The sequence below is a fragment of the Ursus americanus genome, chromosome 22 (assembly GCF_024610735.1).
Source record: "Ursus americanus isolate L20-20 chromosome 22, mUrsAme1.1.p, whole genome shotgun sequence".
In the NCBI taxonomy this organism is placed as follows: Eukaryota; Metazoa; Chordata; class Mammalia; order Carnivora; family Ursidae; genus Ursus; species Ursus americanus.
In genome coordinates this window covers 28,607,475-28,629,062 of record NC_142148.1, presented here as the reverse complement: position 1 = coordinate 28,629,062, position 21,588 = coordinate 28,607,475, and the positions used below count along the sequence as shown (strand labels likewise).

The 21,588-nt window shown below is 45.1% G+C and overlaps 1 protein-coding gene across 4 annotated transcripts in view; it reads right to left on the bottom strand.

Moving 5' to 3' along the window:
• The window catches only part of PTPRA (protein tyrosine phosphatase receptor type A), a 151,796-nt gene that overhangs the window by 11,041 nt on the left and 119,167 nt on the right, over nucleotides 1-21,588 (bottom strand). For all 4 annotated transcript variants that reach the window (XM_045808019.2, XM_045808011.2, XM_045808028.2 and 1 more), the window contains 11 exons: nucleotides 18,581-18,671; nucleotides 17,605-17,681; nucleotides 14,220-14,256; nucleotides 10,055-10,152; nucleotides 8,806-8,925; nucleotides 7,914-8,080; nucleotides 7,274-7,409; nucleotides 6,431-6,580; nucleotides 5,319-5,412; nucleotides 4,931-5,007; nucleotides 4,313-4,447 (listed from right to left, as the gene is read on the bottom strand). In XM_045808019.2, the coding sequence (XP_045663975.1) occupies nucleotides 4,313-4,447; nucleotides 4,931-5,007; nucleotides 5,319-5,412; nucleotides 6,431-6,580; nucleotides 7,274-7,409; nucleotides 7,914-8,080; nucleotides 8,806-8,925; nucleotides 10,055-10,152; nucleotides 14,220-14,256; nucleotides 17,605-17,681; nucleotides 18,581-18,671 (1,182 nt within the window). The remainder of the gene's footprint in view (nucleotides 1-4,312; nucleotides 4,448-4,930; nucleotides 5,008-5,318; nucleotides 5,413-6,430; nucleotides 6,581-7,273; nucleotides 7,410-7,913; nucleotides 8,081-8,805; nucleotides 8,926-10,054; nucleotides 10,153-14,219; nucleotides 14,257-17,604; nucleotides 17,682-18,580; nucleotides 18,672-21,588) is intronic.

The following is a 21,588-nucleotide window of genomic DNA, read 5'->3' as shown; positions in this document are numbered from 1 at the left end:
AGAGGAAGCCTACTCTTCAAAGGAGCTGTGTTGGGATGGAAGGGGCGCAGAGCAATGGGATACAGAGGGAAGGAACTGTGGGTCAGGAGAGAGATTTTTGTTTTGTAAATACAGGAAATGCAAAAAGGCACAGGCTGGTTCGGGTAACACAGCGGAGAGGGAAGTGCTGATGGAGGCAAGGGAGAAGGACCACAGCAACAAGCCTGAGAAGGCAGCAGGGGAGTGAGCAGTCACAGTGGACAGGTGGGCTGTGAGGCAAAGGAACCCCCTACCACCACAACGGGAGAGAAGGTGAGAGAATGGGTACAGATCTGAGGAGGCTGGTAGCTTGTAGAAGGGAAGATGAGCGCGTTCTCATCCAATTTCGTAAGAGAAGAATGAGCCAGGCTGTGAGATACAGTGCCAAGAAAATAAAAGACCGGGAGGAAATAACGGATGTTAGCAAGGCAAGGATGATAATAATGACAACTCATAAAAACTCTAAAGAGAGCAAGGAGGAAGGTGAGAACAAAAGGGGAGTCGGGGGCTGAGGAAGTGGAGGAGTCCCTGGCTCTGGAAGAGGACTTCAATCACCTCCATTTTCACCTCAGTCTGTATTTTCTTTCTTTCTTTTTTTTTTTAAAGATTTTATTTATTTATTTGACAGAGATAGAGACAGCCAGCGAGAGAGGGAACACAAGCAGGGGAGTGGGAGAGGAAGAAGCAGGCTCATAGCGGAGGAGCCTGATATGGGGCTCGAACCCAGAACGCCGGGATCATGCCCTGAGCCGAAGGCAGACGCTTAACCGCTGTGCCACCCAGGCGCCCCCGGTCTGTATTTTCTGATTAAGTTTTTCTCTCCAGCTTCTCTCTTAACTCAGGCAAAAGTCCCGGCAGGCAAAGCATCTAGGGATGGGAACTGAAACTACTCTTCAAGCAACGACTGCCCTGACTTCAGCAAGACCCCACGTGACTGGACTGACCCCAAGACAGTGATCGACCTGACCTTTCTGCCCACCTGCACATACCCACTGACCTTTGTCCCACAACTTCCTTATATGAACCTAGAACTATTTTCAGCACTTTGGACAGAGTCTTTGAGACATTAGTCCGCTGTCTTTCCCGTGCTGGCCTCACTGAAATAAATTCCTTTCTTGTTTCACCTCCACCCGTCTCTCTGCCTTTGGACTGTCAGTGGTGAATGGCCGAACCTGGCCTGTTTGGGAGCCCTGGAGCCGGGTGCTCTTGCGCCCTCAGACCCCAGTCTCATCTCTAGAGACCCGGTAAAGATAAAAATTTGTGGAGTAAGAGAAGGGAAGTAGTGAGGTGGGCACTCAACAGATGTTGAGCAGGGCAGGATGGGGGTGGCTGGTGTTGAGATCCCAAAGGCAGCACAGATATGGGCAATGACGAGGCTGTGATTTGAGTAGATGGCTGAAGGAGCCGAGAGGCCGAAAGACCAAGGGTAAATGGATCACCTGCACGGATACTTATGCCTTCAAGAGCAGAGGCAGGCATACGGGCCACCAAGGGGCAATAAGCCAGCTGTTAAAATCATCAGTAGCTGAGGATGGGAGATGGGAACAGGTGTTCAAGTCCAGTAACAGAATACTTGGGAATGGGGCTTTAATCTCAGATTTATGTCTTCAGGTTATGGACTCTAGATAATGATATCCTACAGAAACTGCAAGGGAAGCTTTTGTGTCTTTTCTCCTGCTGCCTTTAAGCTCCTCCTCCTAGATAGCACCTAGTGTCTTGAATGGTCTGAGGCTGACAACAGTGATGAGAACGCACAGCTTTGTGGCAGGCATCTAATGCAATCGCTTCTACCGACTCTGGATAAGTGGAACACAACCTTGGGTTGGTCTGACCCCATGCAGAAACTGCTAGAACTGCTCTGCCCACTCGGATGAATGGTCCAACCTAAGCTATTGAGGGAACAAGGCTTACCAAGCCTGTTCCCTTATTGGTGGACCCTTCTGGTTAAGATGGAGCAGGGGAAAAAAAATAAGAAACAGGGAGCAAAGAGGATTTTAAGTTTTAATTCTTTTGGAATTTTAATGTATAGAAAATAGACAATTTGGGATTAAGACTTTTTCCTTGGACTTTAAAACCAGGTGGGGGGAGTGGTGGTGTCATGTGTAAATGTAGGCAACTTTCACTGTATCATTCAGGCTTGTGTTAGTATCTCTGGAGGCTACACTTGACAAATGGTAGATGGAACAGGAAGGGAAATCCTGTCTTACGGGGCCGTGAGGCCTTATAAAGAATGTCATTAATAGCCTGTTCTCATTTATTTCAGAAGCTTCTGGGGGCAAGAGCTGCTGCTTATTTCACAGGCCTTGCAGAGAGGCAACAGGCAGAGTGGTAGGTTGAGGGGCCTACAGGCTTACCCAGTGGGTGGGAGACTGTGTATGTGCATGGCATGGCCCTTCACCCCATCTCCACCCTTTACTCTCATCAGGTTTTTTTCAAGGACGGAAGAGCCAGATAATCCAACGGGACGAAGTCTGAGGTATTCACTGGGCCACATTTTATTGCAGGGCAGCGGGCTGAGATGATACTTGTGCTTGCCATCCCAGTGCTTCTCCCTACAATATGGGCCTGCCCATCACAGATCTGGAGGTGGGCAGTATGGGGATAACCGCATGCAGGTCCACGGTTTATCTGCACCTTCTATCCTGGCTTATTAGAGAGGGCCAGGAGGCATGCACCTAGCTCCGTAGCTCACTGGGCACCTGAACCAGTTAGGCATCTGCCTTCAGCTCAGGTCATGATCCCAGGATCCTGAGATTGAGTCCCGCATTGGGCTCCCTGCTCAGCAGGAGCCTGCTTCTCCTGCTGCCCCTCTCTAGCTACCATGAATAAATAAAAATCTTAAAACAAAAACAAAAACAACAAACCAAAAACAAAACACAGTAGCTCACTGCTCAACTGCAGAGCTGGGAACTGTGCCCCAAACCTCTCACCTCAACAGTATTGTTATTAATGATAGATGAAGACCTAGGAAGTACGTCTGTTGATTAGGGACATGACAGAAATCCGGAAAGAATAGCTAATGAGTTAAGTGATTAAAACTGAAAAAAAAAAAAAAATCTTGCATATAGAACATCAGTGTGCAAATATGTATAAAGTTGTATCAAAGCTAAACAAACTGTACAAGTACAGAATGGGGAAGGTGTAGCTAGTAACAACTAATGTAAAATACACTTAGTGATTTTTAATTGGTTGTAAATTCACTGAGTCATAAGTGGGTGCTGTCCTTAATTCTTCACCCTGTCACCACACCACCTCTTCACCATCTTTTGGGACAGACCCATGTCACCATCTGTGCTGAGTCCAGGCCATCGGCAGCATAGCCACAGCCTCCTCTCTGCTTGTGGTGTGCTCGTTTCTAATCTGTCCTCCTCACTGAGCCAGAGGGACTGGGCTCTTAAACCGCTCTATAAAGTCCAAACTCTTCACTGCGGCTCAGGAAGACCTTTATCATCAGGCCCTTGCTGGCTTCTCCAGGCTCCTTCTCTTGAGTCTGATCCCTGTTAAGTCACACGCCAGGCATAAAGAAGCACATTTACCGTACTATGCAACCACAATGGAGTGTTGAAGAACGTAAACACTGTGTGAACACAGACTGTGCCACCCAGCAGTACAGCGAGAGGTGGGGGCAGGAGGCAGGCAGAGAACGAGTGACCTCTGGGATGCAAAGTGCTCAGCAGAGGCTGTGTGATTGTGCATTATGAGATTCCCTGCACTGAGGGGGGCTGACCCATGGGGGCCTCTAAGGTCCCTTACATTCTGAGTTCCCAGACAGTTCTACTTTTTAACTGACTTGAGAATGTTTTCTTTAAAAGATTTCCTTGTTACTGAATGTTAACTTATAAATTTCTTCTTTCTTTTATTTCTTAGGTTCTACTGTTTTCTTTTCTGTAGTTCGCAAAGAGGCAACTCATCTTCCCACAGTCCTCTGGTTCACTTTTCTGGCCTGGAAGGCAATCTCTTCTTAGGGACATCTCAGGAGTTCCACATTAGATCCTCAGTCTGGCTCTGCATCCCTCATTTCACTAGCTCTGCCCTGCCTGGGAGGTGGGAGGAGGAGGTGTTGCACAAAGCTAGGCTCTGGGCAAACGTTATTCAGAAGAGAAGTAAGAGGCAGGAACTGTCTGGGGGCTCACACCACACTGCTCTTCCAGTCCTGAGAAGCTCCTGATTGCTCAGATCAACTGCTTGGATATGGCTCTTTGGACAGTTTAAGTCAAACATATCTTTTTAGCTCCCCTCCACCCCTTTTCCTGTGCTCTCTGTCTCCCACAGCCCAGGACATTGTTGAGCTCACCTGGCCTCTCTCCTCCAGTTCTGTTAGCATCACGATAGAGCAGGATTTCCACTCCCAGATCATTCGCCAGAAGTCCTCAATGGTATGGAGAAGAGGGCCCTGGCTGGCGATGTAGGAGTCCTTCTGCCGGTAGCCCTATATAGGCCAGGTCCATGGTAGGAGTAAGGTGGTTTAGTCAGGGAGGGGCTAGCGAAGAAGACAGGCACTAAGATGGGATGGGGCTGCTTGGAGGCAAACTCAATTGCAGGCAGAGCTCCCCTTTGGCCAAGGACCAAACCCTGTCTGACATGCTGGTCTCCTTCTATGAGGACAAGGGAAAGGGGGGCTGGAGCTGGGATGAAGAGAACAAGAATGGGAAAGACCAGAGGACTTCAGCCCTTGGCTATGGTCTGTGCTATGAACTTTTCCCTCCAGTTATTACTCCGGTGTTTGCCCTCTGTTCCCCCCCCACCTTCTGCTCTCTTGGGCCTGATAGACTAGTGTGCACACTGGGTATCGGTTCTGTATTTGATGACTGACACAAGCACAAACCTCCCAAGCACTGGGAGGGTGGCACTGCAAGGTCCAGCCAAATCTCCATGGAGGGTGGGGAACTCTGGGGACACAGCCGCCACTTACATCAATGAAGGATGCATTCACGTAGTCCGTGTTCTCCTCGCCCCTCTTCACTGGAATGATCACTCTGTTGAATTCATCTGCAGGAAGGACAGAAGCTGTGGCTCCCCAACATCACCTGTCCTCTCTTATCTCTCTTTCAATCTTTCCTTCCCCCCCAGGCCCTGGGTAGGTATAATCCCAGCTGGGCAATAACGTGCCTGTTCCTAGCCCAGGAGGGAGAAACCGTTTGGACTTCATGCTTTTTTCATTTCCAGAAGCCACTAAAGAACTAAGAGCAAAAAAGAGGCAATGCCCTAATTCTGGTCTCCAAGCTGATCATGAATTAGTACCTGAGAAGTGGAAGGAGGGATGGGGCACTAAGGCTTTGCAGTGGGGAGAGGGCTCTTACATGGAATGATCTGTAAAACTCGGTTCTTCTTCATGTTGGCTGGAAGGTTTCCGGTCCGCATCTTGTCATTCTGGATTTTGATGGATGTTAACTTCTGAATTGGGAAGGAAAGGGGAAACATTCCTGATCCCTGTAACTTGGCAAGATTATGCCTATCAGACCTGCATCTTCAGGCTACTCTGGCTGCATATTGCTCCTGCCTTTCCTCTCTCCCTGCTGCTCCACTCCAGAGGCTGTCTTGGACTCTTTAGAAAGCCTTATTCAAATGCACATGCTCCCTTCTCCTGATTCCGGGGCTCCTTCTAGATCTTTGCTACTTAAAGTGTATAAACCATAAACCAGCAATAGTTTCACCGCGTAGAAATGCAGACTCTCAGGCCCTAACTCTATTTCTCCCTGCCAAACCAGAACTTGCATCTTAAGAGGATCCTACGGTAATCCGTGTGCACATTATACTTTGAGAAGAACTGCTTTAAGGGATGCAATCTTTCCCACTGCAACCCAGAATCTCTTCTTCTGGGAATAGTTACACTGACAAGAGTGTGACATACTCCTTAGGTGTGCTGAGAACCACTGTTTTAATGGCATACAGCAGAGGTCAGCAACCTATGGTCCACGGGCCCAATCTGGCCTGCTGCATATAAATGAACTTGTACAGGAACACAGCCACGACCATCTGTTTGTGTAGCAACTATGGTTGCTCTTGTGCGACAGCAACAATGCTAAGCAGCTGCAACAGAGACCGTCCGGCCCGCAAAGTCTACAATATCTACTGTCTGGTCCTTAAAGGAAAGGTTTGCTGCTGCTGTACATCATAATCACCTGTGTGGGGGTGGGGGTGGGGTCGGCTGGGGGACTTAAAAAAAATACCAATGCCAGTTTGCTTGTTTGTTTTCCCTTTTCTCCTAACACAACCCAAGCAATTCTAACGTGCAGGACGGTTAAAAACGACTAGATTATGAATAAAGGGCCAGAAACCGACTGCTTAACCATGCACATATCTTACTTGGGGATTCCCCATTTGTTGCTAAATCTCTAAGAGCCAAGCATTTCATATTCCCCAGAGCACATGGATCCTTCAGTCCAAAAGAGGGAGCTCAGCTTCAACTCACCTTAAACTCCTCCTCTAATCCATTGTTGCTGGTCCCTGGGATTTTGTTGTAAATTTTCTGCAGATGCGTTTCTAGAGAGGTCACCTCTAGTTCTGTATCTCCATAGAGATAATGCTCCAGAAGGGCTTGGTATATGAAGACATACTGCATCTGAAATGCCACAATGCCCGAGTTCCCAGTTACATACGACATGGTCTCTGCGGTGCCAAATGACCCCCTCCCACCCTCAATTCACTCCAGTCCACTTCTCCTTAGACCCTAGCAGGTATAAAACTATTCACTCTTGTTGTCCTGCTTCAGTGAGTCAGGACTTCAAAGGCACGAATCCCGCCGAGGGTGCTTAACTTGGGAGGGAGTGTCCTACTCTGGCAGCCTCCTAGAGTGGAAGCCTGGAGAGAAGGACAAATAACTCCTGCTCATTCTGACAGCACAGATTTAACAGTCTGAAGGGGTTGTCAAAGTCTGGTGACACACAAAACCTGGGCCAGCCACCCTCCCAGTGCTGTGCCCTTTGAACCACATGCCCCAACCACAGAGCTGATCCTCCCGCTGCTCTTGGACATGGCTGAGCTGAATCACAGCTCTGAGGGCACTGGTTCTCCCACCTGCCTGCATGCATGTTTCTCTCAGGACCTGTTTCTCATCCTTACAGTCTAGTGCAAATGACACCTGCCTTCCCAACTCCCGTAGGTACAACCTCCTCTGTGCTCCATGTCTCTTTTAATACATAATTTATAAGGCTTAATGATCGTTTACAATAACCTAGGAGGCTGAGTAATCCATGAGGCTAGATGTTTTGATCCTGGAATGCCCCCACCCTCACCTTACCCACAAAGCACTCACGTCTGTTTGCACCATCTGGCAGCGCTGTGCCCGGATCCGGCTCACAAAGCCATACACGTCCACCTTCCGCTCTGTATGCATCATGTCCAGCATGGCATCAATGACAACAAAGGTACCTGTACGCCCTACACCCGCACTGCAGCCAGAGAGCAGGGGTGTTACTGGGATGGCCAGCATGTCTTGTGGGAGCATACAGGGAGGGGGTAGCATAGGCCAGGACTCCTTCTTCAGGTCATTACATTCTAATTCTGAATGGGGAATAGCTGGAACACTTGTGGAGACAACAACCCCACTGTACCCCGGACTCTGTACCTTTAGTTACCAGGACCAGGGAACCCTGACACTTAGAAAGGTATGAAGGCTCCAAGCGCACAAACCAGCACTCAATCTAGCTTTCTGGCTTCACAGCAGTGGTCTCTCCACCCCCGATCTTGGAGGACTGCCCTTCCCTCTTTCCTCAAATGCTCTATACCCAGTATCAAAACTTGAGGAGTCTCTCTGGCTGCTGCCCCGGGACCTAACAGCTCATCTGCTCTGTGTTAGTCTCTTCTCCTCAGCCGGGGCCCCTGTGCTTTCCTTTGCTCTGACCATGGGAACAGATTATGGTATCAGTGGGGAGCCAAGGGTCAGCCACACTGACCTGCAGTGGACCACGATGGCCCCTGCATACTGAGGGTTACAGGCTTTCACCTTCTTGAGGAACTTGAGCATGCCGATAGGGGTGAAAGGCACCCCAAAGTCTGGCCAGCTGGTAAAGTGGAACTGAGTGATGAGGCGCTGTGGCTTCCTGTTGGTGACGTCGCCCACCTGTGGAGTGAGGAGATCCTGTGTGTTGGTTCTGATAACCTGGGGCGGGGCAGTGCCAGGGAAGGGGAGGCTTAGGAGCCAGGGCCAGCTGTGGTTGTCAGTGACAATGGGGAAATGAGAGTGTATCCAAGGAAGTGTTAACCATGGAGAGAAGATCTCTTCCAAGGAACCCCATGGGATAAGGCAGGGCTCTTACAATTATTCTCAGCTGACAGATGTGAAATGTGAAACTCAGACAAGTGACCCGGTCAAGGTCTCAGAACTAATTAATGGCAAGGTCAGAACTAAAATGCAGGTCTCCTGACTCTTGGTAAGCCCCCTTTTCACAGCACCACCCTGCCCCTCAGCTGAAGGCAACAACCTTAGCTCAAGCTTCCAGGGTCACTCTGGAGGACCAAGAGCAGGGGCCACTACATCCTTGATGTCAGGATTCTTTGGAGTAAGAGGAGGTAAGTCAAGTACCAAGAAAATTGTACCACCTCCCGAGGCACTTGGTTCATACCTATGATGATCAAACTCTATCTCAATAATACTTTTTTCTCCTGGTCATGAAAATGCTCCTCCCTTAGCTTTGACAAAGTTCCCTGAGAGCCCAGATCTCTGGTCTCAGAGTCCAAACAGACCTCACATTCAGTGATTCCTGACCACCCTGAGTAAGGCGGGGGATGACCCAGTCTGTTCCACCCTCTTAGTGGTCAGCAGAGAAAGGAGGCAGGAGACAGTACCTGCTGAATGCAGAACTTTCGCACCGTGTAGTCCACCAGGACGGTCACATCCTCTACTGACACACGGATATTCCCATAGGTCCAGCAGCCTTGGTCTGGCCAGTACTGGGCGCACTTACACTGGAAAGGAACAGACATGCATCCCCTGATGACCTCAGACCTCCCGCCCCCAGCAGACATGAAGAACCTGAAGGAAAGGACCACAAAAGCCCAGACAGAAGTCCCCAGGAAGCCCCCAGAGAAGTCCTCTTCTCTCACCTTGGTCACTGCAGACTTATTTAAACTGTTTTTTTTTTCAAGTTTCTCAGCTTCCATCCTGTTCAGCAGTATCTCTTGTCGTTTACATAGCCCCAGCCCTATACTTCTCATTCTTTCCTACCCCCGATCCCTCAGTTCAGGGCAAATTGTAAATTACTTTACCTACAAAATGTGCCCTTCCACAATATCCCAGGTTATGATCTAGGGACAGGCCCGTCTGATCCCCTGGAACCAGCAACCTGCTGACGGGGTTGCCAAGGGGGAATGATGCCTTCTCCGGTCCCTGGGCCCTGAACAGCTTCCAAGAGTCAGAGGTAAGGTCGGAGGAAATGAACTATAGCCCAGCCCTAGTGCTATCCCTCCTAAGCACTGCAGAACTACTGATTAACACATCCAACACCCCAGGGTGGGGATCAAGGTAACTTAAGGGCCACTTTGGGAAAAGACTGTCATGAACGGGGGTTCCTCTCTGGGGCTTGATCCAGAGCTCAGTACTGGTTCTGGCTGTGATACAGTGATGGGACTGGCCAGGCATGGACTTGGTGGCCACAGCCACACACAAAAAAACGGTCAGTCAGCAAGCTGCTTGCACAAGGATCAGGCCAGGGCCTCAAATTACCTTCTCAGTTTATACAGCTCCCTCTGCTGACTCAGAGGATATACAGGAAACCAGGAGAATGAGGGATTAGAGGCCAGGGGAAAAAGCTCCTCTGTAGCTTTTCCTTGGCAAATGGCCCAAATCATTCTTCCAGGTTGTCTTGAAACCAGGGTGAGTTGTCTGACTACCAGATACGGGGAATGTGCCCTAGGCGCACCCCTGAGGTCCACCTGAGACTTCCAGGCCCTAGGAAAGTCTAGTAAGCACACTGGCCTGGGTTCTGTCTGGATGAATGAATGGCACAGGAGCCACAGAGGATGCACAAAGGATGGACAGCCCAGGCTCAGAGAGGAGTTCCTCTGCTGGTCATATCCATCTAATTTCTTCACTCACCTCCTTTCTCTCCTTCAGGTTGGTCACCATGACAATGGTGGCTGTGTTTTGTTCCCAGATCATCCTCCAGAAATCATTCACTGTTTCTTCTTTTGGTCCTAAAGTAGCCAATAGCAAAGATGAGGAGAACACACACCAAGGGGAAGAAATCTGCTGGGAAATTGGGAACATTCATTCCTGACTTTTGGAAGCCTGTGCCCACATGTTCTCAGCTAAATATCCAATCCATCTATCCATCCACCCACCTACTAAGCGAACATTTCCCATCCACCCTGTATGCGTCAGGCATTTTACTAGGAAGTGAATTGGGGGTGGGAGGTTGTCAAAATGCAAAGAGAACCACAAATAATGTCTCCCAAGGTATTATAGATGAGGATTAGAAATCATAACTGCTCACTAAATACCTATGTTATTGGCCAGCCAATGAGCTAAGTGCTTTATACCTCATTTACTCCTTCCTATCATGCTCTAAGGTAGGTGTTGTTAGCCATAGAAATGCTAGGTGACTTGCTCAGGCTAGAATTTAAAATTTACCACCATCCAGCCTTTTCCAAAAAGCTTGAGATTTCTAAACAAAAACGAGGAAGCAAACAAAGAGAAAGACATGGGCTCTAACAGGACAGAGGCTAATGGAATTCCCTGGGTGTTGGTGGAAGGAAAGGCTCAGGATGTAACTCTGACAGAGGCTAGAGGGCAACCAATCTAGAATGGAACTGGAGAGAAGGTTCTAGAGGAATTCCAAGGAAAAAAAATTAAACTTAAAAAAAAATTAAACCTCATGTTTCTGAAGGTACTGAGAGGAAATATATACTTCTAGTGGAGAGTCTGGGGGGAAAAATTCAGTGCTAGGTATATAAAAAACTAAACAGGAAAAAAAAAAGTAATTATTAACTCTTGGAAAAAAGGAAAACCAAAAGCTGTATAAAACATCATATAATATTTCAGTTGTAATTAATATTAGTACAATAATAATAATGTAAGTAATATTATCTTAGCTCTAAATTGTGATTTAACTCTACTGGGAGAATGGGGAAAAGGGACATGTGTATGCATGTCTGTTTGAGTGTGAGAGTTTGTAAGACGATTAAATAAATTATTACCTATCTTAAGAAGTCATCAATAGATAAAAATGGTTGCATTAGAGTAAAAAAAGGGTAGAAGAAGGAGGGGGAGAACTTTGTTTTTATATGCCTTGTAATACCTTTTTGACTCTCTTAAACTTTTTTATTTCCTTTGGTAAAAATAAAGAGTAATAAGAAAAACAAGTAATGACAGAGTGGATACATGCCAACAAGATGTATGGAGGTAGAGCTGTTCCACTGCCTGGCAAGGTTAGGAAAAATCTCCTGGAGGTGGTGACATTTGAGCCATATATTAAGGTAGATGAGATGGACAGGAGTTTAGGAAGGGGATATAGGGAGAAGAAATGCTCCAGGCAGAGGTGCAGGGGACAGCAGCAAGAAAGAGCATGAGATGTCCGGGGACTGTGAGGAGTAAAATGAGGTTATAGTGCAGGGTACATGGACTGGCAGAAGATGGAGGTGGAAAGACAGGTACCTGAATCTAAAGGGGTGGAGGCCAGGCTAAGGAAGGCTTTGTATACATAATGGAAAATCGCGTAGGATTTTCATGAGTCCTAACAAGAGTTTTGCATCTAATAAAGGCCATTCTGGTGGAAGAAATGCAAGGAGCAAGGCTAGGACCTAGAGGACCAATCAGCAGATTACTACAATAGAGCTGGGAAAAAAGATGGGAATAAGGCAGTGTGTCAGAGAAGACAGATTTTGGAGAAAGAAATAAGAGGACCACTCCTATTCAGAGCAAGGAACAGGTAGATCTGGATGATCCCAAATCTGGTTTGGTTGATCAGATGAACTGCCTTCCATTCATGGTGATAGCCAAAGAATACAGGAAAAAAGCAGTTGAGGGGGCTGAAGGAGAGGCATATTTTAGTCAATTTCTTTTTTTTTTTTAATTTTATTTTTAAGTAATCTCTACACCCAACGTGGGGCTCAAATTCGCAACCCCGAGATCAAGAGTGTCATGCTCCACCGAATGAGCCAGCCAGGCTCCCTAAGGTATATTTTAGTTTTTGATGTTGAAGAGTCTGTGGAGGTATCCAGGTGGTGGGGTAGAAGATTTGTTTGAAGGGGCACCTGGGTGGCTCAGTCAGTTAAACATCTGCCTTTGGCTCAGGTCATGACCTCAGGGTCCTGGGATGGAGTCCCACATTGGGTTCTCTGCTCAGCAGGGAGTCTGCTTCTCCCTCTTCCTCTGCCCCCACCCCCCTTCTCGTGTTCTCTCTCTCAAATAAATAAAGTAAATTAAATTTTTTAAAAAAGGAAGAAAAAATGGCTCAGAAGTTCAAGAAAGTCAGTAGCCAGTCAAACAGAGGTGGGTATTAGATGAGGTCTCTCAAAGAGAATACAGAGGAGGAGAAGAAAAGAAGCGGTCAAAAAGAGAATGCTGGAGATCTTCAGCATTATTCAAGTTCAGACAGAAAAAGCCTGGGAGGAAGACTAAGGATGAGCAGATGGAGAAGCAGAACTGAGAAATGGTGCCATGAAAGACAAGAATGGAGTTTCAAGGAAGTAGTCATCCACAGATTTGGGGAGAAACTATATTTAAGAGGCAGAAAGAAGAATAAGAGCCAGAGAGGTAATATTTAGAAAAGTGAGAAAAATTGAAAACTGAGTGTCAGGAAATAACAGAGGAGAATTTCAAGGAGTATGAAGTACTGTGGAGAGGTTCAAGAGGCTAGGAGTCTGAGAAAAAGTCCATCAGAAAATCATAGGTGACTTTACTTCAACAAATATTCTAGCATCAACAAGGCCCCATGGCAAATAAAGAGAGGAGGAGACTGCACATGACTGTTGGTGCTAGAATGATCACTGAGTAGGTGGCTGCTGAGCTGGGCTTCAGAGGGTAGACCTGACTTGATGGATGGCTACAGATGGTGAGAGAAAGCAGGGCCTGGTTAGGCAATGGCCAGGCCCCAGTGGGAGACTGTAAGGGCAAGAAGGACCTAAGGTTTTTCTCAGCCACCTTATTTTACCTCTATCTCTGTTTTATCTCTGCCATGGTACTTGTCCAACAGAACTTTCTGCAATGATGAAAATGTTTCATATCTGCACTAATATGGTAGTTTCTAGCCACATGCAGCTATTAAGCCTTAAAATGTGACTAGTACGACTGAGAAACTGAATTTTAAATAATTTAATTTAATAAATTTGTTAATTAACTTAATTAAATAAATTTTAAATAATTAATTTTTTAAAAAGTGGCTAGTGGCTATTGTATTGAGCAGCATAGCCACTTACCAGAACTTCTGTTAATTTTGGTGTAAATTGTCCTCTACCAACTAAGGGCCCCAAAAAGGCATGGACCATCTCCTGTTTTATTCCTCTATACATCCCTATCACTTAGGCCAGTGCCTGGCACATAACAGGTAGCCAATAAACATTTGCTGAATGGCTAAATAAACGGGCTTTGATGGACCATAATAACATCAATTACTTTGCAGTGCAGCAAACATCAAGATATTTTTACTAGGATCCCAAAGATGGAGGACACTTATTAAAACTTGGGGCTATGGAAATGTGTGCAGAGCACGTATAAGGCAATGGCACTAAGGTCCCTGCTCTGAGGGTTCCTAGACTGCTTTTCTGTGAATCATAGAGGAGGCTCAGGTCCAACAACTGGGGGAGGAGATGAGCCAGCCTGGACTCTGAGGTGGCCAACCCTCTCTGGAGACTGAATCCAAATTCAAACTCTGAGAAGCCTGGCTTGAACCTAAGGTTCCCATTAGGACCCAAGACAGAGGACTTCATTAGGGAGAGAGAGAGAGAGAGAGAGAGAGAGAGAGAGAGAGAGAGAGAGAGTGCGTGTATGTGTGTACACGCGCACGCGCGTAGCCTTCTCCAGTCTTTTTTATGCACACACACACAAAAGGACTTTAACAGGATCCCTGGATACTGTCATCAGGATGAGGCCCTTAGGTATAAATGTGCAAGCAGACTGTATTTCTTTCAGGTGACAGTAATTACAGACAAGTTACTACATTCTGATTAATCTATTTAGCATTTGGAAGAAAAAAAAATATCCAAACCCACTAATGAACTCATGGTTAACCCCAAAAGTAAAAAAAAAATTATCATTACTTTACCTTGAGCAGCAATGAATTTGTTCTTTTCTTGGTAGCCCTGAAGGTAGGGTGGGGGAGGAGTGAGGGATAAAAAGAAAGTGAGAACCAAAAATGGATAGGAATGAAATTCTCTAGACTCCCAATCAGTTAACAAAGCCTCCCTTGTGAAAAGGTCCAGGCAATTAACAAGATTTCCATTCTAGAAATCTCCAAAGGATTAGCTTTGGATACCAGGAATCAGAGATAACAAAGATCACATGTCTAGGTAGTCTTCTCAAAGTGAATTATTAATGAATACTGGTATAACATCCAAATACCAACACCTAGGCTAGACCCTGTTTCTGATGCTTTCTTAAAAGCTGACAATCTAGGGGCGCCTGGGTGGCTCAGTCGTTAAGCGTCTGCCTTCAGCTCAGGGCGTGATCCCAATGTTCTGGGATCAAGCCCCACATCAGGCTCCTCCGCTGGGAGCCTGCTTCTTCCTCTCCCACTCCCCCTGCTTGTGTTCCCTCTCTTGCTGGCTGTCTGTGAAATAAATAAAATCTTAAAAAAAAAAAAAAAAAAAAGAAGCTGACAATCTAGGTCTTAGTGTTAACCCTCCAAGGCAGAAGCATCTGTGGTGTTCCAGGGATGAAGCTGGGCCCACATCAGGAAGGAAAATGGGTTCTTTTCTTCTAAGGGATTATTTCCTTGATAATGCTTTACCCAGGTGCAAAAACCTTCAGGGAAGAGCCTGTGGGTATGTGGAACAGTTCGCAGTGTCAGACAACAGGGTTCTCCATTACAGCTAGCGGAAGACAAGTAGCAAATGGACCTGGGAATGTCACTTAATAGATAAGGAGCCTTGGAAAAACTAACAACAGGCAGTATCTTTCTTTTCCAGTTTTTACTGTTTTAGTTATACATCTTTTTGACCTGTTTAAATGTAGTGTTCACTTGAAAAGTCCTAGGTAAGTGAAAAATCACCTGATTTAAGGATTATAAATCACCCTCTGCTGCTTGAAGACAGCCATAAGATGGGCAATGAGGGAGGAGGCAGCCTCACAGAGGGGACACCATGTCACCCCATGATGATGACGTGAAATACAAGTCTGCAAGGCAGTGGCAGATAAAGGAAGGAGCCTGAGTCTGAGAAGCCACATCCTATTCCCAGTTCAAACAAAAGCAGGGCAGGGTTGCTTCCTAGCACAGAAGGAAAAAGCTTTAGGCCCCGAGAGATGAACATATTTAAAGTCGGTAACAAGAACCTTGTTAAAATTTTTCTTGAGAAGGGGAATTAAAATTTCTACAAATATTTTTAATCATTAGAAGATGGAAACTGAGAAAGGCTTAATTTGTTTATAACTAAACTTGTCATTAAAACTGAGACACTCTTGGAATGTGTTAAGTCATGTCCTATCCCTGCTCCACGAGAAGGCACTAATTTCTCACAGGAGCATGTGGGCCATGAACAGTTTAAAAGCACTGTCGGAGGGCCCAGCCCTGAAGTGCCTCCTGTCCCAACCAAGAGTGTGCCATATGCCTCTATGAATGCACGCTGACATTGGGATACAGCAGCACTGCTTAACCAATAAGGTATAACTACAATGAGGCAAATCTGCTCTTCCTTGTGTTATGATCAAGGGAAAGATAAAATGTGGCTTCCTGGTTCCTGAGAGGTCTTTGGATTCTGAAAGTCAAATCCTAGGCTAGCTCTAGGTGGTAGCTACATTCCTACCAGTTAAAAATAAAAACACTTCTGAAGACTCTACTCTTAAGACATCCAGAGGCAAGTGAGGAAATTGGTCCCTCTTAAGACTCCAGGTTGGAAACCCACTTGCCAACTGTGCCACTGTCTGTTTCATCACGTCTTGTGGCCACTGTCAGGTTTCCTTTTGGACCTTTGTGTTCTCCAAACCACAGGTCTCGTTCCCCCCCCCCGCCTGTTGCCATCACTCCACGGTGCTGGGTACCACTTCTCTTCAAGATTCCCTTATAATCTTAGCTCTTTGTGCAAGAAGGGCTTGGTAAGCGGTTGCCAAGGGTAGAAATGGGGATTAACTGTAAATGGACAGTAAGGTTCTTATTGGGGTGAACAAAATGTTTTAAAAGTAAGAGGTGGGGCGCCTGGGTGGCTCAGTCGGTTAAGCGTCTGACTTTGGCTCAGGTCATGATCTCGGAGTCCTGGGATGGAGCCCCTGTGTCAGGGTCTGCACTCAGCAGTGGGTCTGCTTGTCCCTCTCTGTCCCTCCCCTGCTCGTGCTCTCTCTCTCTCTCTCAAATAAATAAAACCTTTTAAAAAAAAGTAAGAGGTGCAAGTTTCTTTGAGGTTATGAAAATATTCTAAAGTTGACTAGTGATGGTTGTACATATCTGTGAATATACTAAAAACCACAGAGTTGTAAGCTTTAAATGGGTGAAAATTATGGTACGTGAATTACACCTCAATAAAGTTGTTTGGTGACCTGCTTATTTCACTTAGCATGTCTTCAAAGTTCTAACAGGTATCAGGATTTCCTCTCTTTTTTGAGACTGAGTAATACTCCACTGTATGCATGTACAACATTTTACTTATCCATTCATCCACTGAAGGGACACTTGGGTTGATTCCACCTTTTGGCTACTCTGATTAATGCTGCTGTGAACGTGGTGTGCAAAATCTATGGGTGTTCTCTTCACACATCCCGCTTCAGGCTTGCTCCTGCTAGCTTGCGCTCACTTGTGCTCTTTTTCAAACCCTCTTTACTGGCTCCTCACACAGCCTAAAAAAAAATACTCAAGTCTCTCGGACCATTTCTGTAAACATTCCCTCAATCACCACTAAAAAAATCTCCTCCCAGTTTTAGCTCTCCCCTCAGGCCTTGGTTCATAGCAGACCTAACTAACCAGACTTACCTGGTGTCAGCTATTCTTGTCCTTTACTTTTACTAAAGGTGGTGAGACCTGCTTTTGTTCTTAGTTATCCGAATAAGCTCAAAAAGGAGTCACTGACTCTTACAGAAAAGTACACATTTAGATTTGCATGGAAAATCTTTGGGAATGATGACAGGGTAAACATAAGAATACATATGAAACTATCTGATCTTCAAAAAAGTATTTGCGGTCTTGGGGCGTCTGGGTGGCTTAGTGGGTTAAGCGTCTGCCTTCGGCTCAGGTCATGATCCCAGGATCCTGGGACTGAGTCCTGCACTGGGCTCCTTGCTCAGCAGGGAGCCTGCTTCTCCCTCTCCCTGTCGCTCCTCTGTTTGTGCTCTGTCAAATAAATAAAATCTTCAAAAAATTTTCTTTTGGTCTCTTAAAATATTTAGACTACTCAGGGAAAATTTGAAATGACAAATATTCCTTCTAATGTGCAGCTGGGAAGGAGCCAGTAGATGGTAGCCAATGGTCATTCAAGGTAACAATGAGAAAAGCTCTAGTTCCTTACATTGATGAATGAAGCATTGATGTAATCAGAATCTGGAACTCCTTCAACTGGTGTCAGATGGACTCTAGAGTGATCATCTAGGAAAAAAAAAATTGTTTCAGTAATGATACGACCAGGCCAGTTGAGACATCTGTGCCTATGTGTATTAAGATGTCACCACAACACTGCTTATAACAGTAAAACTTTGGACACATCTCAGCCATCATTCAGGGCCTAGTTAAATAAATTAAGATATATCCACAACATGGAACAGTAAGGAGTTGATAAAAAGGAAAGTGAGTATTTCTGTTTCTTGACACATAAACTGTCAATATACACTGTTAAAAGAAAAAAGTCGGAGCAATGTAATCAGAATACCAATTACATTTTAAAAATATATGTAATATGCATATATTCACACACGAATAAAAAGACATAAGTATCCATAAATGCCTCATATAGTGGTCTCTAATACATTATGCACCTAAAAATACACCAGAAATTTTTTTAAAGGATAAATTTTTGTTGAAAAGACAATTAAAAAAAGTTCAAACATTTTATGTTACATGCCACTGGATTAAGCATATCTCATTCTGGAGACCATTGGCTTAGACAAACATCTGTTATGAGGTTATAATCAACTGATTAGCAATGATTAACTCTGGGAGGGGGTTATGCAGAGAACTCTGTATTAGGATTTCTTTGCCATAAGCACTACAAAAAAACCACGTAACAACCATGCACATCCTATCTGGTCCCAGTGAAACTGCTCCTCTTGACCTAGAAACTTTAGGCCTCACACAAAAACCTGGTCGAGCTCTCTGATCGAACTTTATGAGCACCTGGGTGACCATAAAGGCTCTTCTAGCCCAAAGGCTTGACCCTACTCTTATTACCAACCCTCCTATGATCAACCACAAGATTCTTACCACCCTCAAAAAATCTGGCTAGAGACGCAGTTTCAGATTTTATGCCAGGAAACTCTGCAAACACTCACAAGGCAAGATGTTTACATATCGATTTTTTTCCTTGTTTTCCTCCTTGGAGGCAGCTTCACAGGTGGCTTGGATAGGACAAGCAGGGAGAGCCTAAAAGGTTAAGAGAAATTAGAGGAGGTTACTAAGAGGAATAAACACCAAACATGCAAAATGCTGCACCATCCCCTGACCTGACAGCAAGCTCTACCCTAACTTGGGGGACAAAGATGGGCCCAGGTGAACACTTGCAGCCTAACACAGAGAGTGCACCTCTCTTCTAAATAGCCTGCAAGCTCCTTAGAGTTTAACACCAAGAATCCCCAGGGGGTGGAATGCCCTTACTGTTACTATAAGCTCAGCATGCTCTTTATATGGTTACTGTGTGGTTAGGGACCTGTTAGAATGCTGGGTCGAAATGGACCACCCCTGTAAACAAGAATGGGGACATAACTGAAGGGATGGGCCATTTACCCCCATGTTAACCAACATGCAAAGATGAGAAGCATCTCAGAGTGAACCACACAGGAGGGGTCTGGATGGTCAGCTGAGTTAGGCCCTCTCTAGGGACCTGAAGGGAATGACAGCCCAGCTTCTAGTATCATGTGGCAAGGAAGCAAGGATGCGCAGGTGGGTGGGAGGACATTCACCTGGATGCAGCAGTTAGGAAGCAGAGGATGTGAGTGAGGTGACATTGACCGTGCAACAGTTTTGGAGCAAATGTAATTTAACTACCACTGGGAAGTGTGTGGGTAAAAATAAATGGTTTGACATGAGATAGTCTGGATTGTATGAACTTGAGAAAATCTGTTAAACTTTCTAGGACCATGTTTCCTCATCTGTAAAACTGGGTTAATAATATCTGCCACATAGGAAGTAAATACCATAATCTCAAGTCTAGCACAGAATAAGCATTCAATAAATTAGTTTTATAGAAGCGGGAAGCTAAGCGTTACTATTTAAACCACTTTCCTCTTATGTGTTCCATATATTCAAAATTAAGAAAGCAAAAGAGGAAATAGTTCAAAATTCCAACTTAGACAACCTTTCTGACAAGTGATTTGGAAATATGTTTTATGAGCCTTAAAAATACCCATACTTTGACCTAGCAACTTTCTGAGAATCTAGCCTAAAGAAATAAAAATCTTTGTTCACATTTACTTTATCGTCGTTTGGAACGACCCAAAACTGAAAACAACCTTAGTATTCAGCAGTAGGGGAACAGTTAAGTAAATTATGGTTCATGTATTACTTTCCATTTGTTTTTTCAATAGATACAGATTAGGTACCTATTAGGTACCAGGATAAATACAGAGCAAACAGTGGTGAATCAATCGCATACATAGTTCTTGTTCTCAAGGACAATACAAACTTGTGAGTGAAAAGACATTATTAAACAAATAAAACATATAAATTACATACCATGATAAATACAATGGAAGAACAGAATGTTATTAAGAAAGTATCAGAAAGCCTAAGAAACACTCAAATTTAGATTAAGGGTAGGTCTCTATGGGGAAGGAGGAATATGAAAACTAGTATTCTAGGCACAGAGACCAGCATCTATGATGACCCAGAGGCAGGAGAAGGCCTGGCTGTGTGAGCTAACTGAAAGGTCAGTGAGGGTATTATATAGACAACGTGGGTGGTGGGGATGGCAAGAGGAAGTGGACGAGAGGGGCTTGGCAAGGTGAGATCATACAAGTCCATGTAGGTCCCTGAATAGGGAGTTTGAATTTTAGTTTAAGTGCATAAGGAAACCATTCAAGGTTTTTTAACTGCAATCCAGTTTACATGTTAAAGAATCACTCTGGCTGCTATGTGGAAAAGAGACCAGGAGGAAGGCAAGAATAGGAACATGGAAAGATGATGGTATAAGGAAAGATGCATTGGACATACATTCTGGAATTAGAGATAGAATGAAGGGACGATGGGTTGGGGAGAGAAGGAGATAGGAATAAAGGATGACTCTCAGGTGTCTAACTTTGATAATCAAAAAAATATATCATTAAACAAAAGAAATGCCAGTCTAAAAGCAACTTATTTTTCCAGATAGATGCAAAAGCTTTAAGAAGGAAGCAAATATACTTCCTAGGAACCAGCAAGCTCATGGTCAGAGAAATTAAAGTGGAAGACCCTAACAGGAGTCAAGGTCTCATAGTCTGTCTGCCTTCAGTTACTCAAGAGAGCTTCCTTTCGGAGTTAAAATGCTGCCGGTTCTGCATGTCATTTTACTGAGAGAGGCAACTTCTTGGACCCTATGTTGCCAATACATAAAGGGAAAAAAGAGAGTTTCCCGGGCTGGACTCTTACGCACAGAACAGAGACCTTACTTAAGACTGGAATTCCCCAGTCCACCTTTTGTCTGCCTTCTTCCAGACAAGCTAGGTATCCACAGGTTTCCGCCGTGGTACAGGACAGGATGAGATACAAGTTTTTAATGCCCTCATGGACTAAGCCAGAGGCATTATTTTCCCTATACACCCTTGTCTAAAATGATGTAGAAGCAGTGACAGCAAGACTCTTGAAAATAGTCCTCTGGGGTCAGTTATGACAATGACCACATCTCATAGTCCTACAAGCATTCCTAGCTCCCCATAGTCACAATGAAGAAAAACTAGGGTCTTCAGCCAGGCTGAGACCCCTAAAAGGAAAGTCATGAAGAAAAAGGAGTCATTGTTTGGCAAGAGAAAACAAAGGGCCTGCCCTAGAGAACCTGGTGTTACATGCAAAGGGTCAGACTGAAAAGCCTATGGCAGGGATGAAAACAAGGTGAACCCTACTCTTTTAGTTTCTACTCTGAAAAACCTAGCTCACAGAGCTAGGCACAAGCAGCTGACCCAGAAGGCTACCAGATGCTAAAATCTCTAGAAACACTAGGTGGCATCAAAGACCATTTCATCCCTTGCTTAAGTCTTTACTGGGGACAAGGTTATGTATGAAATTATTTTTTTTAAATGTCAGGTTTTTAAAAAATTGTTTTTCAATTTTTACATTTATAAAAAAGAAGGATATCCATCACACAATTTAA